The sequence below is a fragment of the Ictalurus punctatus genome, chromosome 6, assembly GCF_001660625.3.
Source record: "Ictalurus punctatus breed USDA103 chromosome 6, Coco_2.0, whole genome shotgun sequence".
Lineage (NCBI taxonomy): Eukaryota > Metazoa > Chordata > Actinopteri > Siluriformes > Ictaluridae > Ictalurus > Ictalurus punctatus.
Window position 1 is genome coordinate 449,014 of NC_030421.2, and position 12,558 is coordinate 461,571.

The following is a 12,558-nucleotide window of genomic DNA, read 5'->3' on the forward strand; positions in this document are numbered from 1 at the left end:
GTGTAGCATGCTAGCGGTCTTATTTCCATGTCCTGTTTTGGTGTAATGCCTAGACTCTAGTCCCATGTGTAATCTAGCTAGTCTAGTTCAGTATAGACCGCGTTCCCTGTGTTTTGTTTGCTTGGTTTATTAATAAAGACATTGCTCCTGCGCTTACTTCCTGTTAACCGTCTTGTGTCGTTACACACTTCAAAATAAATTCCACAATGAAGTGTTCAGAGCTTCAGTAAAAACAGACTTTCACAAAGAACATGAATCTTTTCATCAGCAATATTTCATTAATGAATTGGAATAAAACAATATCAGCTCTAACTGATCTGATTCACTCTTACAGAGCACTGAAGTGGGAGGATCTTTACAGGAGATTTATTACAACCGACAGTTATAAATGGCAGTAATTTATCAGTAAATGTGTGTGTGATAGTGTGTATGTGTGTGTTAGTGAGAGGGTCAGAGAACGACAGCTTTCCTCTGTTCCAGTCCAGCTGCACTCTGATCCTCTGGAGCTTCTGTGTTACTGAGAGGAGAGTGTCTGGCTGTGGTGTAGACCATGTTCCATATTCACCATCAAAATACCCCACCATACCCCACAAATCCACTTCTGGAGAATATCTTTCCCTTCCTCTGAGCAGATTCTGTCATCACACCCACATACCACAGTGTACAGTCTCCTACTTCAACGTCCCAGCAGTGTGTCCCTGAGTTAAAGACCTCAGAGCCCAGGATACAGCAACCAACATCAAATCTCTCTGGATTATCAGGAAGCTTCTGTTCCTCATCACTGAATCTCACACTGGTCAGATCATCAGATACAATGAGGTAAGGATGAGCAGTGTTGGGGTCCAGAGTTACAGGTGCTGAAAACACACACACACACACAAACACACACACACACACAAACACACACACACAAGCACAAACACACCACACAAACACACACACACACACACACAAACACATACACACACACACAAACACACTACACAAACACACACAAACACAAACACACACACCGGAAACACCGGAGCGAGTCCACAACAGAACGGCTTCAGAAAAACAAAATCCGCCTTTTGGAGGGGCGGAGTCAGAGCCCAGACCTCAACCCAATACAGATGCTGTGGAATGACTTGAAGAGAGCCGTACACATGAGACGTCTGAAGAATACGACCGAGCTAAAGCAGTTCTGCAGGAAGAACGGGATAAAACTCCTCCTGAACGATGTGCAGGTCTGATCCACAGCTACAGGAAGCGCCTGGTTGAGGTGATTGCTGCCGGGGGGGTCAACCAGTTATTAATTCTAAGGGTTCACTTACTTTTTCCACCGCCATTTTGAATGTTGAATGAGTGTGTTCAATAAAGACATGAGGGATCAGAATTTATTGTGTTATTATTTTACACACATTATGTTTGTCAATGCCCCTGACTGAGATGAAGATCAGATCACATTTTATGACAAATTTATGCAGAAAACCATGAAATTCCAAAAGGTTCACATACTTTTTCTTGCCACTGTATTTCAATAAGTGAGACGCCATGCATGCTTTGTAAGCCCTCTGAGGATCATGGCTTCAGCAGTCAGATGAAAACAAGAAGATCTGAAGAAAATATTTTAGAAACAACTGAACTCCTTCAGTTTTTTATTATTAATCTCCACACAATAACCCATAACGCCAGAGCAAAAATGAATCTAAATGTATTAAAATCCAACACTGAAGTATCTCATTCAGTTCGAGTATTCAGACCCTCGGCTGAGGCTCTCGGAGAAGAATGTACTGATGGACAGAGTGATGCGTGTTTCAGTCCTGTAGCTTATGTCATACCGGGCAAAAGCTTTCAGTCTTTACTGTCGTCAGTTCAGTTTGTCAACAACCTCACTGCATGAGCTGAGCAGAAAAAAGACAAGAATTAAAGGTCACCACATCGCAGTGCGGCGCAGCAGGCTGCTCCCTTCCCAGAGGTGATGTGGGGCTCTCGCCCAGTCAAACAGCAGGCCGCTGTGAGTATCACAAACATGGATATGGTGGCTGCGTCTCACTGAACGTCAAGTTGCTCCCGATGGCAAGTTAACGCCTTGCACGGCAGCTCTGCTACCGCTGGTGTGTGAGTGTGTGTGTGTGAGTGTGTGAGTGTGTGTGTGTGTGTGAGTGTGTGAGTGTGTGAGTGTGTGAGTGTGTGTGTGTGTGTGTGTGTGTGTGTGTGTGTGTGTGTGTGTGTGAGTGAGTGTGAATGGGTGAATGAGACACAGTGTAAAGCGCTTTGGATAAATTTGACTATTTTACCATTTACCTCAAATATAACAAATATATTTCTAAAATGTCACGTATGAAATTAAATTCAATTAAAAGAACAGCCTTCACGCAGCAGGAAAAGTGATTCAGAGGAAGAGAAACTGATGAAGTGATCAGAAAAGATTTATTCAACGGTCAACGTCTTGAGGAATTACAAAGTGTGTGTTCTAGATGAAGATGATAGATCAACATGACTTATTTAACATTTTTTTAGCAGTTATTGTTTCTCCATTCAGTAATAACACCATTTTCTGAAAACACATTTTAATATGATTATTTATTTCTTTCTTTATTTATTTAATATTACATGAAGATTACTACAACTGCTTCTGAAGGTTAAAATTCTTTCACGTTGTCAGAAACTAAACTTTATTCATTGTAATGACTATAAATAAACGCACCGCATAACGGACATCTTAGCAAGTGAAAATAGTCAAAATTATTATTTCCGATTGTAAAAGATTACAATAAACCAATTACATAATATTATATATTAAATATGAGTCTCTGAGTCGACTTTGATTCTTTCTAGAAATAAATGCTTAAAACCAGCAAAATGTAATAAAAATCTCAAACATTTATTTCATTTCATCGACACAGCTTCCTGTCACATGTTTAGGGTGTGGCCAAGCGGTGCTTTTGTGTTTGTTTGGGAATTGTTGTGAAAATTTCAGTTGGCAAACTTTCACTACTTACAAACTGCTTAAAGAAATAAAAACAACAACAATAACAATATTATACAAACACACATTACGCTTAAAAGAGGTAAAAATTCAAATAAAAAATATTGACTTCAGAGTTTTGGACTGGAGGACATAGAAATCATGTTTATTTATTTGTTTGTTGTTGATTCTACAGTTTTTCGGCATTAATAATGACAATGTTTGAGCATATACATTAGAAACAGATGATTATTTCTAGGCCTGGGTAATAAATATAGATTCTCTGATTTTAATCGAACTTCAATTTAAAGAAACGATATCGATATCTGTAGTTCGTCTCCCGTCCTGAAGATGTTTTAAATTTTGAAAACGGTTTTATTTCTGAAACATGTTTCAAGCTGTTAACGAATTTCACTGTTGCACATTTACAGTGTTTATATTTTTATTTATTACAGTAGTGTACAGTTTGTGTTACTGTTTGTTTTTATTTATGATTTCTTTTTTACTCAAGTAAAAGGAAAAAGTAATTAAAGATCATTGTGTGTGTTAAAGTAAATGTGTATTTCAATAATAAAGCTAAGTAGCAGGGTTTCAGTTACCAGAATTTATATTAAAATTTGGATTCCATGTGTGCAAAACTAACATTTTAAATGAAACATTTGTAACTAATTAATATTGAATCAAATCAATCTAACCCTAAATCGAATCGAATCAAAACCATATAAATAAGAATCGACTCGAATCACAAATTGGTCACAATACCAGGCCTAATTATTTCCACCATAAAATTATATGTTAATATTTCATATCATAACCACGATTCTTGTAAAAGTGCATCCATTAGTGCAGTGCAGAAAAACAGAACAACAACAAAACGAACAATACAGCCTTGAAATCTTCTCATGTCAAAAATATATTATATTCATGAAAAAGAATCATTACTTGGATTGTTTTTGTCTTTGTGTTTTTTTATTTTTTTAGCATACTGCTACTGCTGGGCCAAAAATAATAATACATTTCCTCTACTAAAGTTACTGAGCAGTGTCTTAAACACGTCGCAGCTAGGCGTTCTGGCATTGTCCACTCTTCACCACCATGACATGTTTATTCTGATTCCTGTAGAGGAAAAAAACACAGATTTAAAGCTCCTTGGAGAAATAGGACACTCCTGCAGATGAAAAACCTGCAGCTCTCATGATGCACTGAGGAAAATTAGGACCTTTTTTATTTTATTAATATTTACTGAAAGTACATTTCCTGAATTAAAGACATGGACGTAATCTCAGACTAATGATGAACAAATGAAGAACCATGCTGTTACCTCTGTTAGTTCCACTGAAGGGAAATCGTAATGCTACAGCGTACAAAGACATTCTACACAACAGTGTGGGGAAGAACCTCGTGTGTGTGATGGTCAGGTACTTTTAGTCATATAGCGTTTTATCATTCCTTAACTCATCAACGTACCTGCTTGTCACGCACAGCATGCACTCATTAGAGTAGGTTACGCCATCGTCGCCGCACACTGGAATAAGTTCACGTGTACACACATCAGTTACATAGTTCTGGCAGTTGGCCTGTGAAAAAAAAAAACAGGACACTTTTACGAAAGATTTCACCAAGTAAAAGTATTTCATCTGTTTATTTACACTGGCACATGGAGGAGTTCAGCATTTGCATGTTACCTCTCTGGGTGTGGTGCTGTCGTCTGCTGCCGTGACGGCTGAATGAGGGGAAACAAAAGAGGAAATAGACTCGGTGACGTGACCAGAAATGGCAGGTGGAGATTGTATGTACAGAATGTAGACGAGCGACGAGTATCTTGCTAGGCTTAACTACATACGTCAGGTAAGTAAGGAATAAACACTTGAGGGTGTGCTGCAATGGGAAAACCTTCTGACCAATCCAACGGTACTTCACACGCTCGGACAAATTTACTACAAGCAATATAAAGATCAGGGAGCAGATGTGATGCTGTTATCATCACCACTTCCTGTTCTACCTGTTCCTGTGTCAATACGGGACATCATACGCATGTACACATGATGTACACTCTCAGAATAAAGAGTACTAAACCAGAACCCTCAACCAAACACCTTCTGTATCTTTTATTGTATGTTTCTGGAAATACCTTCTCTTTCCGGGTAAAAGATATAAAGTGTATAAAGTGACAAAGCACAAGAGCACAACAAACCACAGTATCATTAGCGCACTGATATTTCTACGTATGTGTCAGTATAAGTCGTACTCACCAGCCAAACAGACGAGAACACAAACGCTGATCAGGAAAACCAGCCTCATGGTCAATGTGTGTGTGTGTGTGTGTCTGTGTGTGTGTGTGTGTGTGTGAGAGAGAGAGAGTCAGGAGAGAGAATATCTTACCGCAGTAAGGTGTGGTATGCATTTTGTGTCAGGTCATGAATACTCCTCTTCTGTTGTCCCGCCCCTCAGTGTTCAGGAAAAACCTGTCTGACGAAGTCCGTAGATTTCCGACAACATTAAATAAAACAGCTCTGAATTCAGTTCTGGAATTTCCCCCGGATTATTTTTCCTAACACTGGACATTAAACTCATTAACAGATTTTTCCTGAATTGGCATGATTGTGTAGAAAACTCTAAAGTGTGGAGTCCAGAATCCGACATTAGGATTGTGTTCAATATAGCGTTCATTATTAAGACTTTTAAAAAACATTCTGTGAAAGTAATGACAGCATGTACAGGATCTGACTGTGGAAAGATTTCGATCAGGAGAGGGATAGAAAACAACTTCCGAAGCATTATATTCCATGGAACACCGTGAAGACCACAAGTGGAGAAAATGGATCAGGAAAATCACCGAGAGCAGGACGTTCCTCCAAAATAGACAAAAGCACAAGAAGAAAACTTGCCATTAAAGGAGCTGCAGGAATATCTGACAAACACTGAGTACTCTTTACATGTGACAACAATCTCTCGTATTATTTACACGTCTGGACTATGGGGTAGGACGGCTAGACGAAAGCCTTCTCACAAAAAACATTGAAGCTCAACTCAATCTTCCCAAACCACGAGGCTAAATGTGTTCTGGTCTGATGAGATCAAGGCAGAACTTTTTAGACATAATTCTAAAAGATATGTTTATCACAAAAACAAGACACACAAAGATCACACAAAGATCACACAAAGATCACCAAACCCACGATGAAGCATGGTGGTGGCGTCATCATACTATGGTTCTGCTTCTCTTCATTTGGGACTGGGGCTTTATCCATCCATCCTCAACTGCTTATCCGTAGTTGAGTCGCGGGGGCAGCAGCTCCAGCAGGGGACCCCAAACTTCCCTTTCCTGAGCTATATTAACCAGCTCTGACTGGGGATCCCGAGGCGTTCCCAGGCCAGTGTGGAGATATAATCTCCACCTGGTCCTGGGTCTTCCCCGAGGTCTCCTCCCAACTGGACATGCCTGGAACATATCCCTAGGGAGTCGCCCAAGGGACATCCTTGTCAGGTGCCCAAACCACCTCAACTGACTCCTTTCAACACAAAGGAACAGCGGCTCTACTCTGAGTTCCTCTCGGATAACCGAGCTTCTCACCCTATCTCTAGGGGAGAGGCCAGCCACCCTCCTGACAAAACCCATTTCGGCCGCTTGTACCAGCGATCTAGTTCTTTCGGTCATTATCCAGCCTTCATGACCATAGGTGAGGGTAGGAACGAAGATTGCCCGGTAGATCGAGAACTTTGCCTTCCGGCTCAGCTCTCTTTTCGTCACAATGGTGCGGTAAAGCAATTGCAATACTGCTCCCGCTGCTCCGATTCTCCGGCCAATCTACTGGCAGTCTATTCCAGCACAAACCCTGCAGGCCTCTGTTAGACAGCAGACGAGGAAGAAACACTTCACCTTCCAGCACAAATCCAAGTCCATGAAGAAACGGCTTCAGAAGAAGAAGATTAGTGTTTTGGAATGTCCCAGTCAGAGTGGAATAAAATCGCTAAATAAAGATGTGCTAAGTCAGGAGACTCTTACCCCCAAAACACTTTCGTTTTTTTACATCTCAAGAACATGCCGTTTTAAAGGGGGTGTGTAGACTTTTTTTTTTAATGTCCATTGCATTTTCACATGTACATCCAACATTTTGAAAATAAGAGGGAGGAAAACAATCAACAATAAACAAGAGTGATAAGTGATGAGTGATAAGCAGGCGAGCGTCGGAGAGTAACTCCAAGAAAAATCACCAGGACTTCATCCGAGCTCAGGAATGCTAACTGAAGAGAGTAAGATTTCTCAGAGAAACACATGTACAGCAGTAATTACATTACAGTACAGCAGTAATTACAAACACCACATCCATATAGGGAAGATAGTGGCCTCTACTGGTAAAACATGGAGTTGCAGTATGTGGCTGCGTCTTTCTGTACTGCAGAAATACAATTTAATATCCAGTGTTTACCACTGGCAGCTGGCTGATGACAAGATCTTCCCAATGTAGATTAGCGGACCAATCGGATCCCAGATCACATCTACCACCAAAGTACTAATAGTTTACAAACACCGTTCCTTTCTGTACATTTATTCATCTTCAGTGCACATATAAAACAATATCAGTGTGTGTGAGACCGTGACCCCTGGTGGTGAATCATGAGATTTTCAGGTGTAGCAGAGACAAAATTACAGTCGAGCTACCCTATGTGTACCCTTTAGTACCCATATAGCTACAAGGCAGTTAGTGTATTATAGGTTTTATAGATACCCTGGGACCCTGACCAGAATAACTGACTAAGGATGAAAGAATGAATAAATGAACACAGAGCATACCCTAACGTTAGAATATGGTTCCTGTTTGGTTATTTTTTTGGGAACCAAATAACAACGTTCTCTGTAGGTTCTTTTTTTTTTTTTTTAACCAAAAGCTAACTTTCCCAGAATGTTGCAGGGAGACCCAACACTCAAGAGTTTATGTATTTGTCACATACACAGTTATATACAGTATCCAACATGCAGTGAAATGAGAACCTGGCCTACTCCTCCTTAGCTTTCTCACTGCATTGTTTGGAGAAGAGGGCTATCACGGCATTTTGTTTTCACACAGATGTCATTAAAGCTACATTAAAACTTCTAGAGTTTTGAAATAAATATGTTTAAAAACTATAAACTCCCTCTGTATGTGTGTATTTATCATTGTAAATTTCCTGGGGGTGATGTCTTTGTGATTCAGGTACGAGGATAAGGTGCAGTATTTCTGTGTTTATAAGATTGCACTCTTCTGACTGAGCTCCAGTTCATCCTACTGGTGATTGGAGCATTCTGGGTCTTGTGTCCTAAACTGGAGGAGTGACTCCAACTCGTGTTAATTACCTCGTAGTCAGAATTTAAACAGAAGTGATCTTTATCTGCTGTTTCTGCTGTCAGTGTTGAGTGGAACAGGTCATATCCTGTCTCTCTAAAACTCCTCCCATTAAGGAAGTACAGAGTCCGAGACGACTGCAGTCCTTTTGCAGTGTTCTGCTCTGGTGAGTTTAGTTTTATTCTCGGTTTATGGAGAATTCTGAGTCTCATTTTCAGCTCTGTGAAAGGAAGTGATTACTAACTGGACCTGCAAAGTCGTATATTAACTTTAAACAAACCTGAAATCAGGGTGTGATTACTTTTGATCAAAGTGAAAGTGAATCTGAACATTCGGACTGGAGAGAACAACAACAGCAGCAAAATAAAATGGCTTCTAAGTTTTCAGAGGAGGATTTCTCTTGTCCTGTGTGCTGTGAAATCTTCACGGATCCTGTTGTCCTGCGCTGCAGTCACAGTGTGTGTAAAGTGTGTTTGCAGAAGTTCTGGGAGACCAAAGGATCCAGAGAATGTCCTGTTTGTAGGAGGAAGTCGTCTATGGATGAACCTCCCGGAAATCTGGTCTTAAAGAACCTGTGTGAGACTTTCTTACAGGAGAGAAGTCAGAGATCTTCATCAGCGTCTGAAACAGTCTGCAGTCTGCACAGTGAGAAACTCAAACTCTTCTGTCTGGATGATCAACAGCCGGTGTGTGTGGTGTGTCAGACTTCAAAAATACACACCAACCATAAATTCTGCCCCATTGATGAGGCATCAACAGACTGTAAGGTAAATAAAATGTTCCTGTAAAAGGTACATGTAAAAAAGAGTTTATTCTACATATCAATATCTACATGTTCAATATAAACACAGTGTAATAATTAAATAATAAATTATAATTATCTTGTGATAAATTTAGTAAATAATAACAAATGTGAGTCTGCTATTCCATCATCTTCAGATTTTCAGCATCTGAAGTGTCTCCTGTATAAACAGGAGCAGATCTTCCATGTTAGACTAAAGCAGTGTACACCAATAAACCCACATCCTATAAGTCTACACTTTTCATTGTTTCTTCTGTACTTGGTGCATTTGAAAAGCTCTAATGAGTGCTTGTAAGAGAGAATACAGCTATTACTAAACACAGAGTCTCCATGCAGTGTGTTGATTTGTTTCAGGAGGAGCTGAAAACTGCTCTGAAGCCCCTACAGGAGAAACTGAAGATCTTTAAAGACTGTAAACTGAACTGGAGTCAGACTGCAGAACATATAAAGGTTAGAATCAATAAGATGGCTTTGATATTAGAATGATATTTTGCATCACTGCAGAATCAGTTCTATTTCATTTGATTTCCTCTTCACTGCAGATTCAGGCCCAACACACAGAGCGGCAGATTAAGGAGGAGTTTGAGAAGCTTCACCAGGTTCTACGAGATGAAGAGGCAGCCAGGATAGCTGCACTGAGAGAGGAAGAGGAGCAGAAGAGTCAGATGATGAAGGAGAAGATTGAGAAGCTGAGCAGAGACATATCATCTCTTTCAGACACAATCAGAGGCGTAGAAGAGGAGCTGAGAGCCGAAGACATCTCGTTCTTACAAGTGAGGATCATTTAGTCAGTATTTATACTGTGAGAAAGTAAAACTTCTTTCCATCATCAGAAACGTCACATTTCAGTGGTGTAAAAATGTCAGTCAGATCCACTGATATTTGCTTTGTTGTTTTACAGAACTACAAGGCCACAGTGAGAAGGTGAGTGATGTGCTTCCTGTCTCTCTCGTTCTCTGTGTTTCTGACTCCAAACCCACAGCAGCACTGACTCCTGAATGTCTTTGCAGAGCTCAGTGCACACTGCAGCATCCAGAGGAGCTTTCAGGACCACTGATCCATGTGGCAAAACATCTGGACAACCTGAAGTTCAGAGTCTGGGAGAAGATGCAGGACGCTGTCCAATACAGTAACAATCTTTCTTTCTTTCTTTCTTTCTTTCTTTCTTTCTTTCTTTCTTTCTTTCTTTCTTTCTGCCTTTGTTAATAACACTAAAGTGTTTTTTATAGTGATGTTCATTTGTGTAATGTTTTGGACTTATTATTATTATTATTATTATTACACATATGTGGTCACCTTTTGATCTGATGTAATGTAAGGAAACTTTTATTTTGAAAGGCTTCTGATGCGTCAGACTGTTCAGTGGTTGAAGCGCGAGTGTAAAAATGGATCGTTGCAGCGACTTACAAAAGTTTTAGATTTACAATTCTTATAAAGATTGTTTACATTTGTAGTTTAAATACACCCGGTTATATATGTTTATTCATTAATATTGTAATTACAGTTATCATTTCTTTGGTTTAGGCTAATGTTAGCTAGTTCGTAACTAACACAATGTTTAAGTTAGCTTAGCTCCATCGACACAAAATGTAAAAAGGGAATCTAATGAAGTGGAAAAGACACAATGTACAGTCATAATGGGTTTTCTTTTGTAGTCTTTATCTCTTATTCCTGTGTGTTTGTGTGTGTGTGTGTGTGTGTGTGTGTGTGTGTGTGTGTGTGTGTGTGTGTGTGTGTGTGTGTCTCTGTGTGTGTTTTCAGCACCTGTAACTCTGGACCCCAACACTGCTCATCCTTACCTCATTGTATCTGATGATCTGACCAGTGTGAGACTCAGTGATGAGGAACAGAAGCTTCCTGATAATCCAGAGAGATTTGATGATTGTTGCTGTATCCTGGGCTCTGAGGTCTTTAACTCAGGGACACACTGCTGGGACGTTGAAGTAGGAGACTGTACACTGTGGTTAGTGGGTGTGATGACAGAATCTGCTCAGAGGAAGAGAAATATATACTCCAGAAGTGGAATCTGGTGTGTGTGGTATTCTGATGGTAAATATAGAACATGTTCTACACCACAGTCACACACTCTCCTCTCAGTAACACAGAAGCTCCAGAGGATCAGAGTGCAGCTGGACTGGAACAGAGGAAAGCTGTCGTTCTCTGACCCTCTCACTAACACACACATACACACTTTCACACACACATTTACTGATAAATTACTGCCATTTATAGATGTTAGTTGTAATAAATCTCCTGTAAAGATCCTCCCACTTCAGTGCTCTGTAAGAGTGAATCAGATCAGTTAGAGCTGATATTGTTTTATTCCAATTCATTAATGAAATATTGCTGATGAAAAGATTCATGTTCTTTGTGAAAGTCTGTTTTTACTGAAGCTCTGAACACTTCATTGTGGAATTTATTTTGAAGTGTTATATTATTATTTCGACTCACCTTATCAATTACATCAAAATAATGTGAAAACTCAAAATAATAAGATAATATCTTGAATATTAATATATCTTGAAATTACAAGATATTAAATACAATATTTTAAATGAAAATAACGACCTACTGTTTTGAAATAATGAATTATTAAATAAAAATAATGTGATAAAGTTCAAATAACTCCATAGTACATTTCCCCACAACGTTCAGTTCAGGGCTTCCAGAAACAAATAAACCACAGAATGAATTTAAAATCATAAAAATATGTTTAAACGTAGATCTCTATCTCTATTCATTTTATTCCTGAATTTAAATCACTGTAAATAAACTGAGGCTTTGAAGACTGGTGTTATTTGTATGCATAGCGCTAACAATTTGTATTGTTAGCGCTATGCTGTTAATCCTGGGTGAAATGTTTAGCTGGATGTGTGTGTTATGTGTGAAACTGTGCAGTGGAGGAGAATTCAAATTGAGCTCTAAGTTTCCCTCCACCAGCAGTTTGTGGTTGTGTAAAGATCAGATGGATCTGTACGTTAATCCTGCATTATTAGTTAAATAGTGGAATGTGATTCTGAACAATTTCACATTCCCAGTTATATAAGGGTGTACAAACTTATGCAAGCTGGGTATTGGATTCTTTTTGTTTTTATTTTTTCCCTAAAATATTTCTGTTTGTTTGTCACTTGACATTTATATGTTGAAATTTCACAATAAAGGTGAAAAAGGTTCAGACATGATTTATTTTGACATCACAAAAACCTGCCATTTAACTTAGGGGTGTGTAAACTTTTTATTTCCACTGTAGATATCAGCAGTTCTGTGCAAGCTAAGAATTTTAACACAGCTGCAGTTAGCAATCAAAAATGGTCAGTATTTTATTTTCATGTATTAAGTAATTAATCCAATAATAATCAAATATCTCGCCACATTTATCACACACTACTACATGATTAGAGACGATTTCCAAAGATCAAACAGAGATAAAGTTTATTAATATTCACGCATGCCCTTGTGCTGGCCGTAACGAATTACACCAT

The 12,558-nt window shown here is 39.1% G+C and overlaps 2 protein-coding genes across 2 annotated transcripts; one reads left to right on the forward strand and one right to left on the reverse strand.

The window, feature by feature from the left end:
• Nucleotides 1-2,845: 2,845 nt before the first annotated feature.
• Nucleotides 2,846-5,330, reverse strand: LOC128632895 (serine protease inhibitor Kazal-type 1). The gene is made up of 4 exons (XM_053680669.1): nt 5,203-5,330; nt 4,636-4,673; nt 4,418-4,527; nt 2,846-4,066 (listed from the first exon to the last, which is right to left on the reverse strand). Exons 1-4 carry the CDS (start codon nt 5,249-5,251, stop codon nt 4,012-4,014), a joined length of 252 nt encoding a protein of 83 aa, XP_053536644.1. The 5' UTR covers nt 5,252-5,330; the 3' UTR covers nt 2,846-4,011.
• Nucleotides 5,331-8,283: 2,953 nt separating this feature from the next.
• Nucleotides 8,284-12,251, forward strand: LOC108266917 (E3 ubiquitin-protein ligase TRIM35). The gene is made up of 6 exons (XM_053680662.1): nt 8,284-9,041; nt 9,431-9,526; nt 9,619-9,849; nt 9,978-10,000; nt 10,087-10,205; nt 10,838-12,251. Exons 1-6 carry the CDS (start codon nt 8,643-8,645, stop codon nt 11,380-11,382), a joined length of 1,413 nt encoding a protein of 470 aa, XP_053536637.1. The 5' UTR covers nt 8,284-8,642; the 3' UTR covers nt 11,383-12,251.
• Nucleotides 12,252-12,558: the final 307 nt, after the last annotated feature.

What these genes read in the sequence shown, in the direction of transcription:
- LOC108266917 (XM_053680662.1), top strand. Translation starts at nt 8,643, where the DNA reads ATGGCTTCTAAGTTTTCAGAGGAGGATTTCTCTTGTCCTGTGTGCTGT. An exon ending in AGACTGCAGAACATATAAAG is followed by an intron (nt 9,527 to 9,618) that starts GTTAGAATCAAT and finishes TCTTCACTGCAG; the next exon opens with ATTCAGGCCCAACACACAGA. An exon ending in AAGACATCTCGTTCTTACAA is followed by an intron (nt 9,850 to 9,977) that starts GTGAGGATCATT and finishes GTTGTTTTACAG; the next exon opens with AACTACAAGGCCACAGTGAG.
- LOC128632895 (XM_053680669.1), bottom strand. Translation starts at nt 5,251, where the DNA reads ATGAGGCTGGTTTTCCTGATCAGCGTTTGTGTTCTCGTCTGTTTGGCT. An exon ending in TGTTCTCGTCTGTTTGGCTG is followed by an intron (nt 4,674 to 5,202) that starts GTGAGTACGACT and finishes CCCCTCATTCAG; the next exon opens with CCGTCACGGCAGCAGACGAC. An exon ending in ATGCTGTGCGTGACAAGCAG is followed by an intron (nt 4,067 to 4,417) that starts GTACGTTGATGA and finishes TTTCCTCTACAG; the next exon opens with GAATCAGAATAAACATGTCA.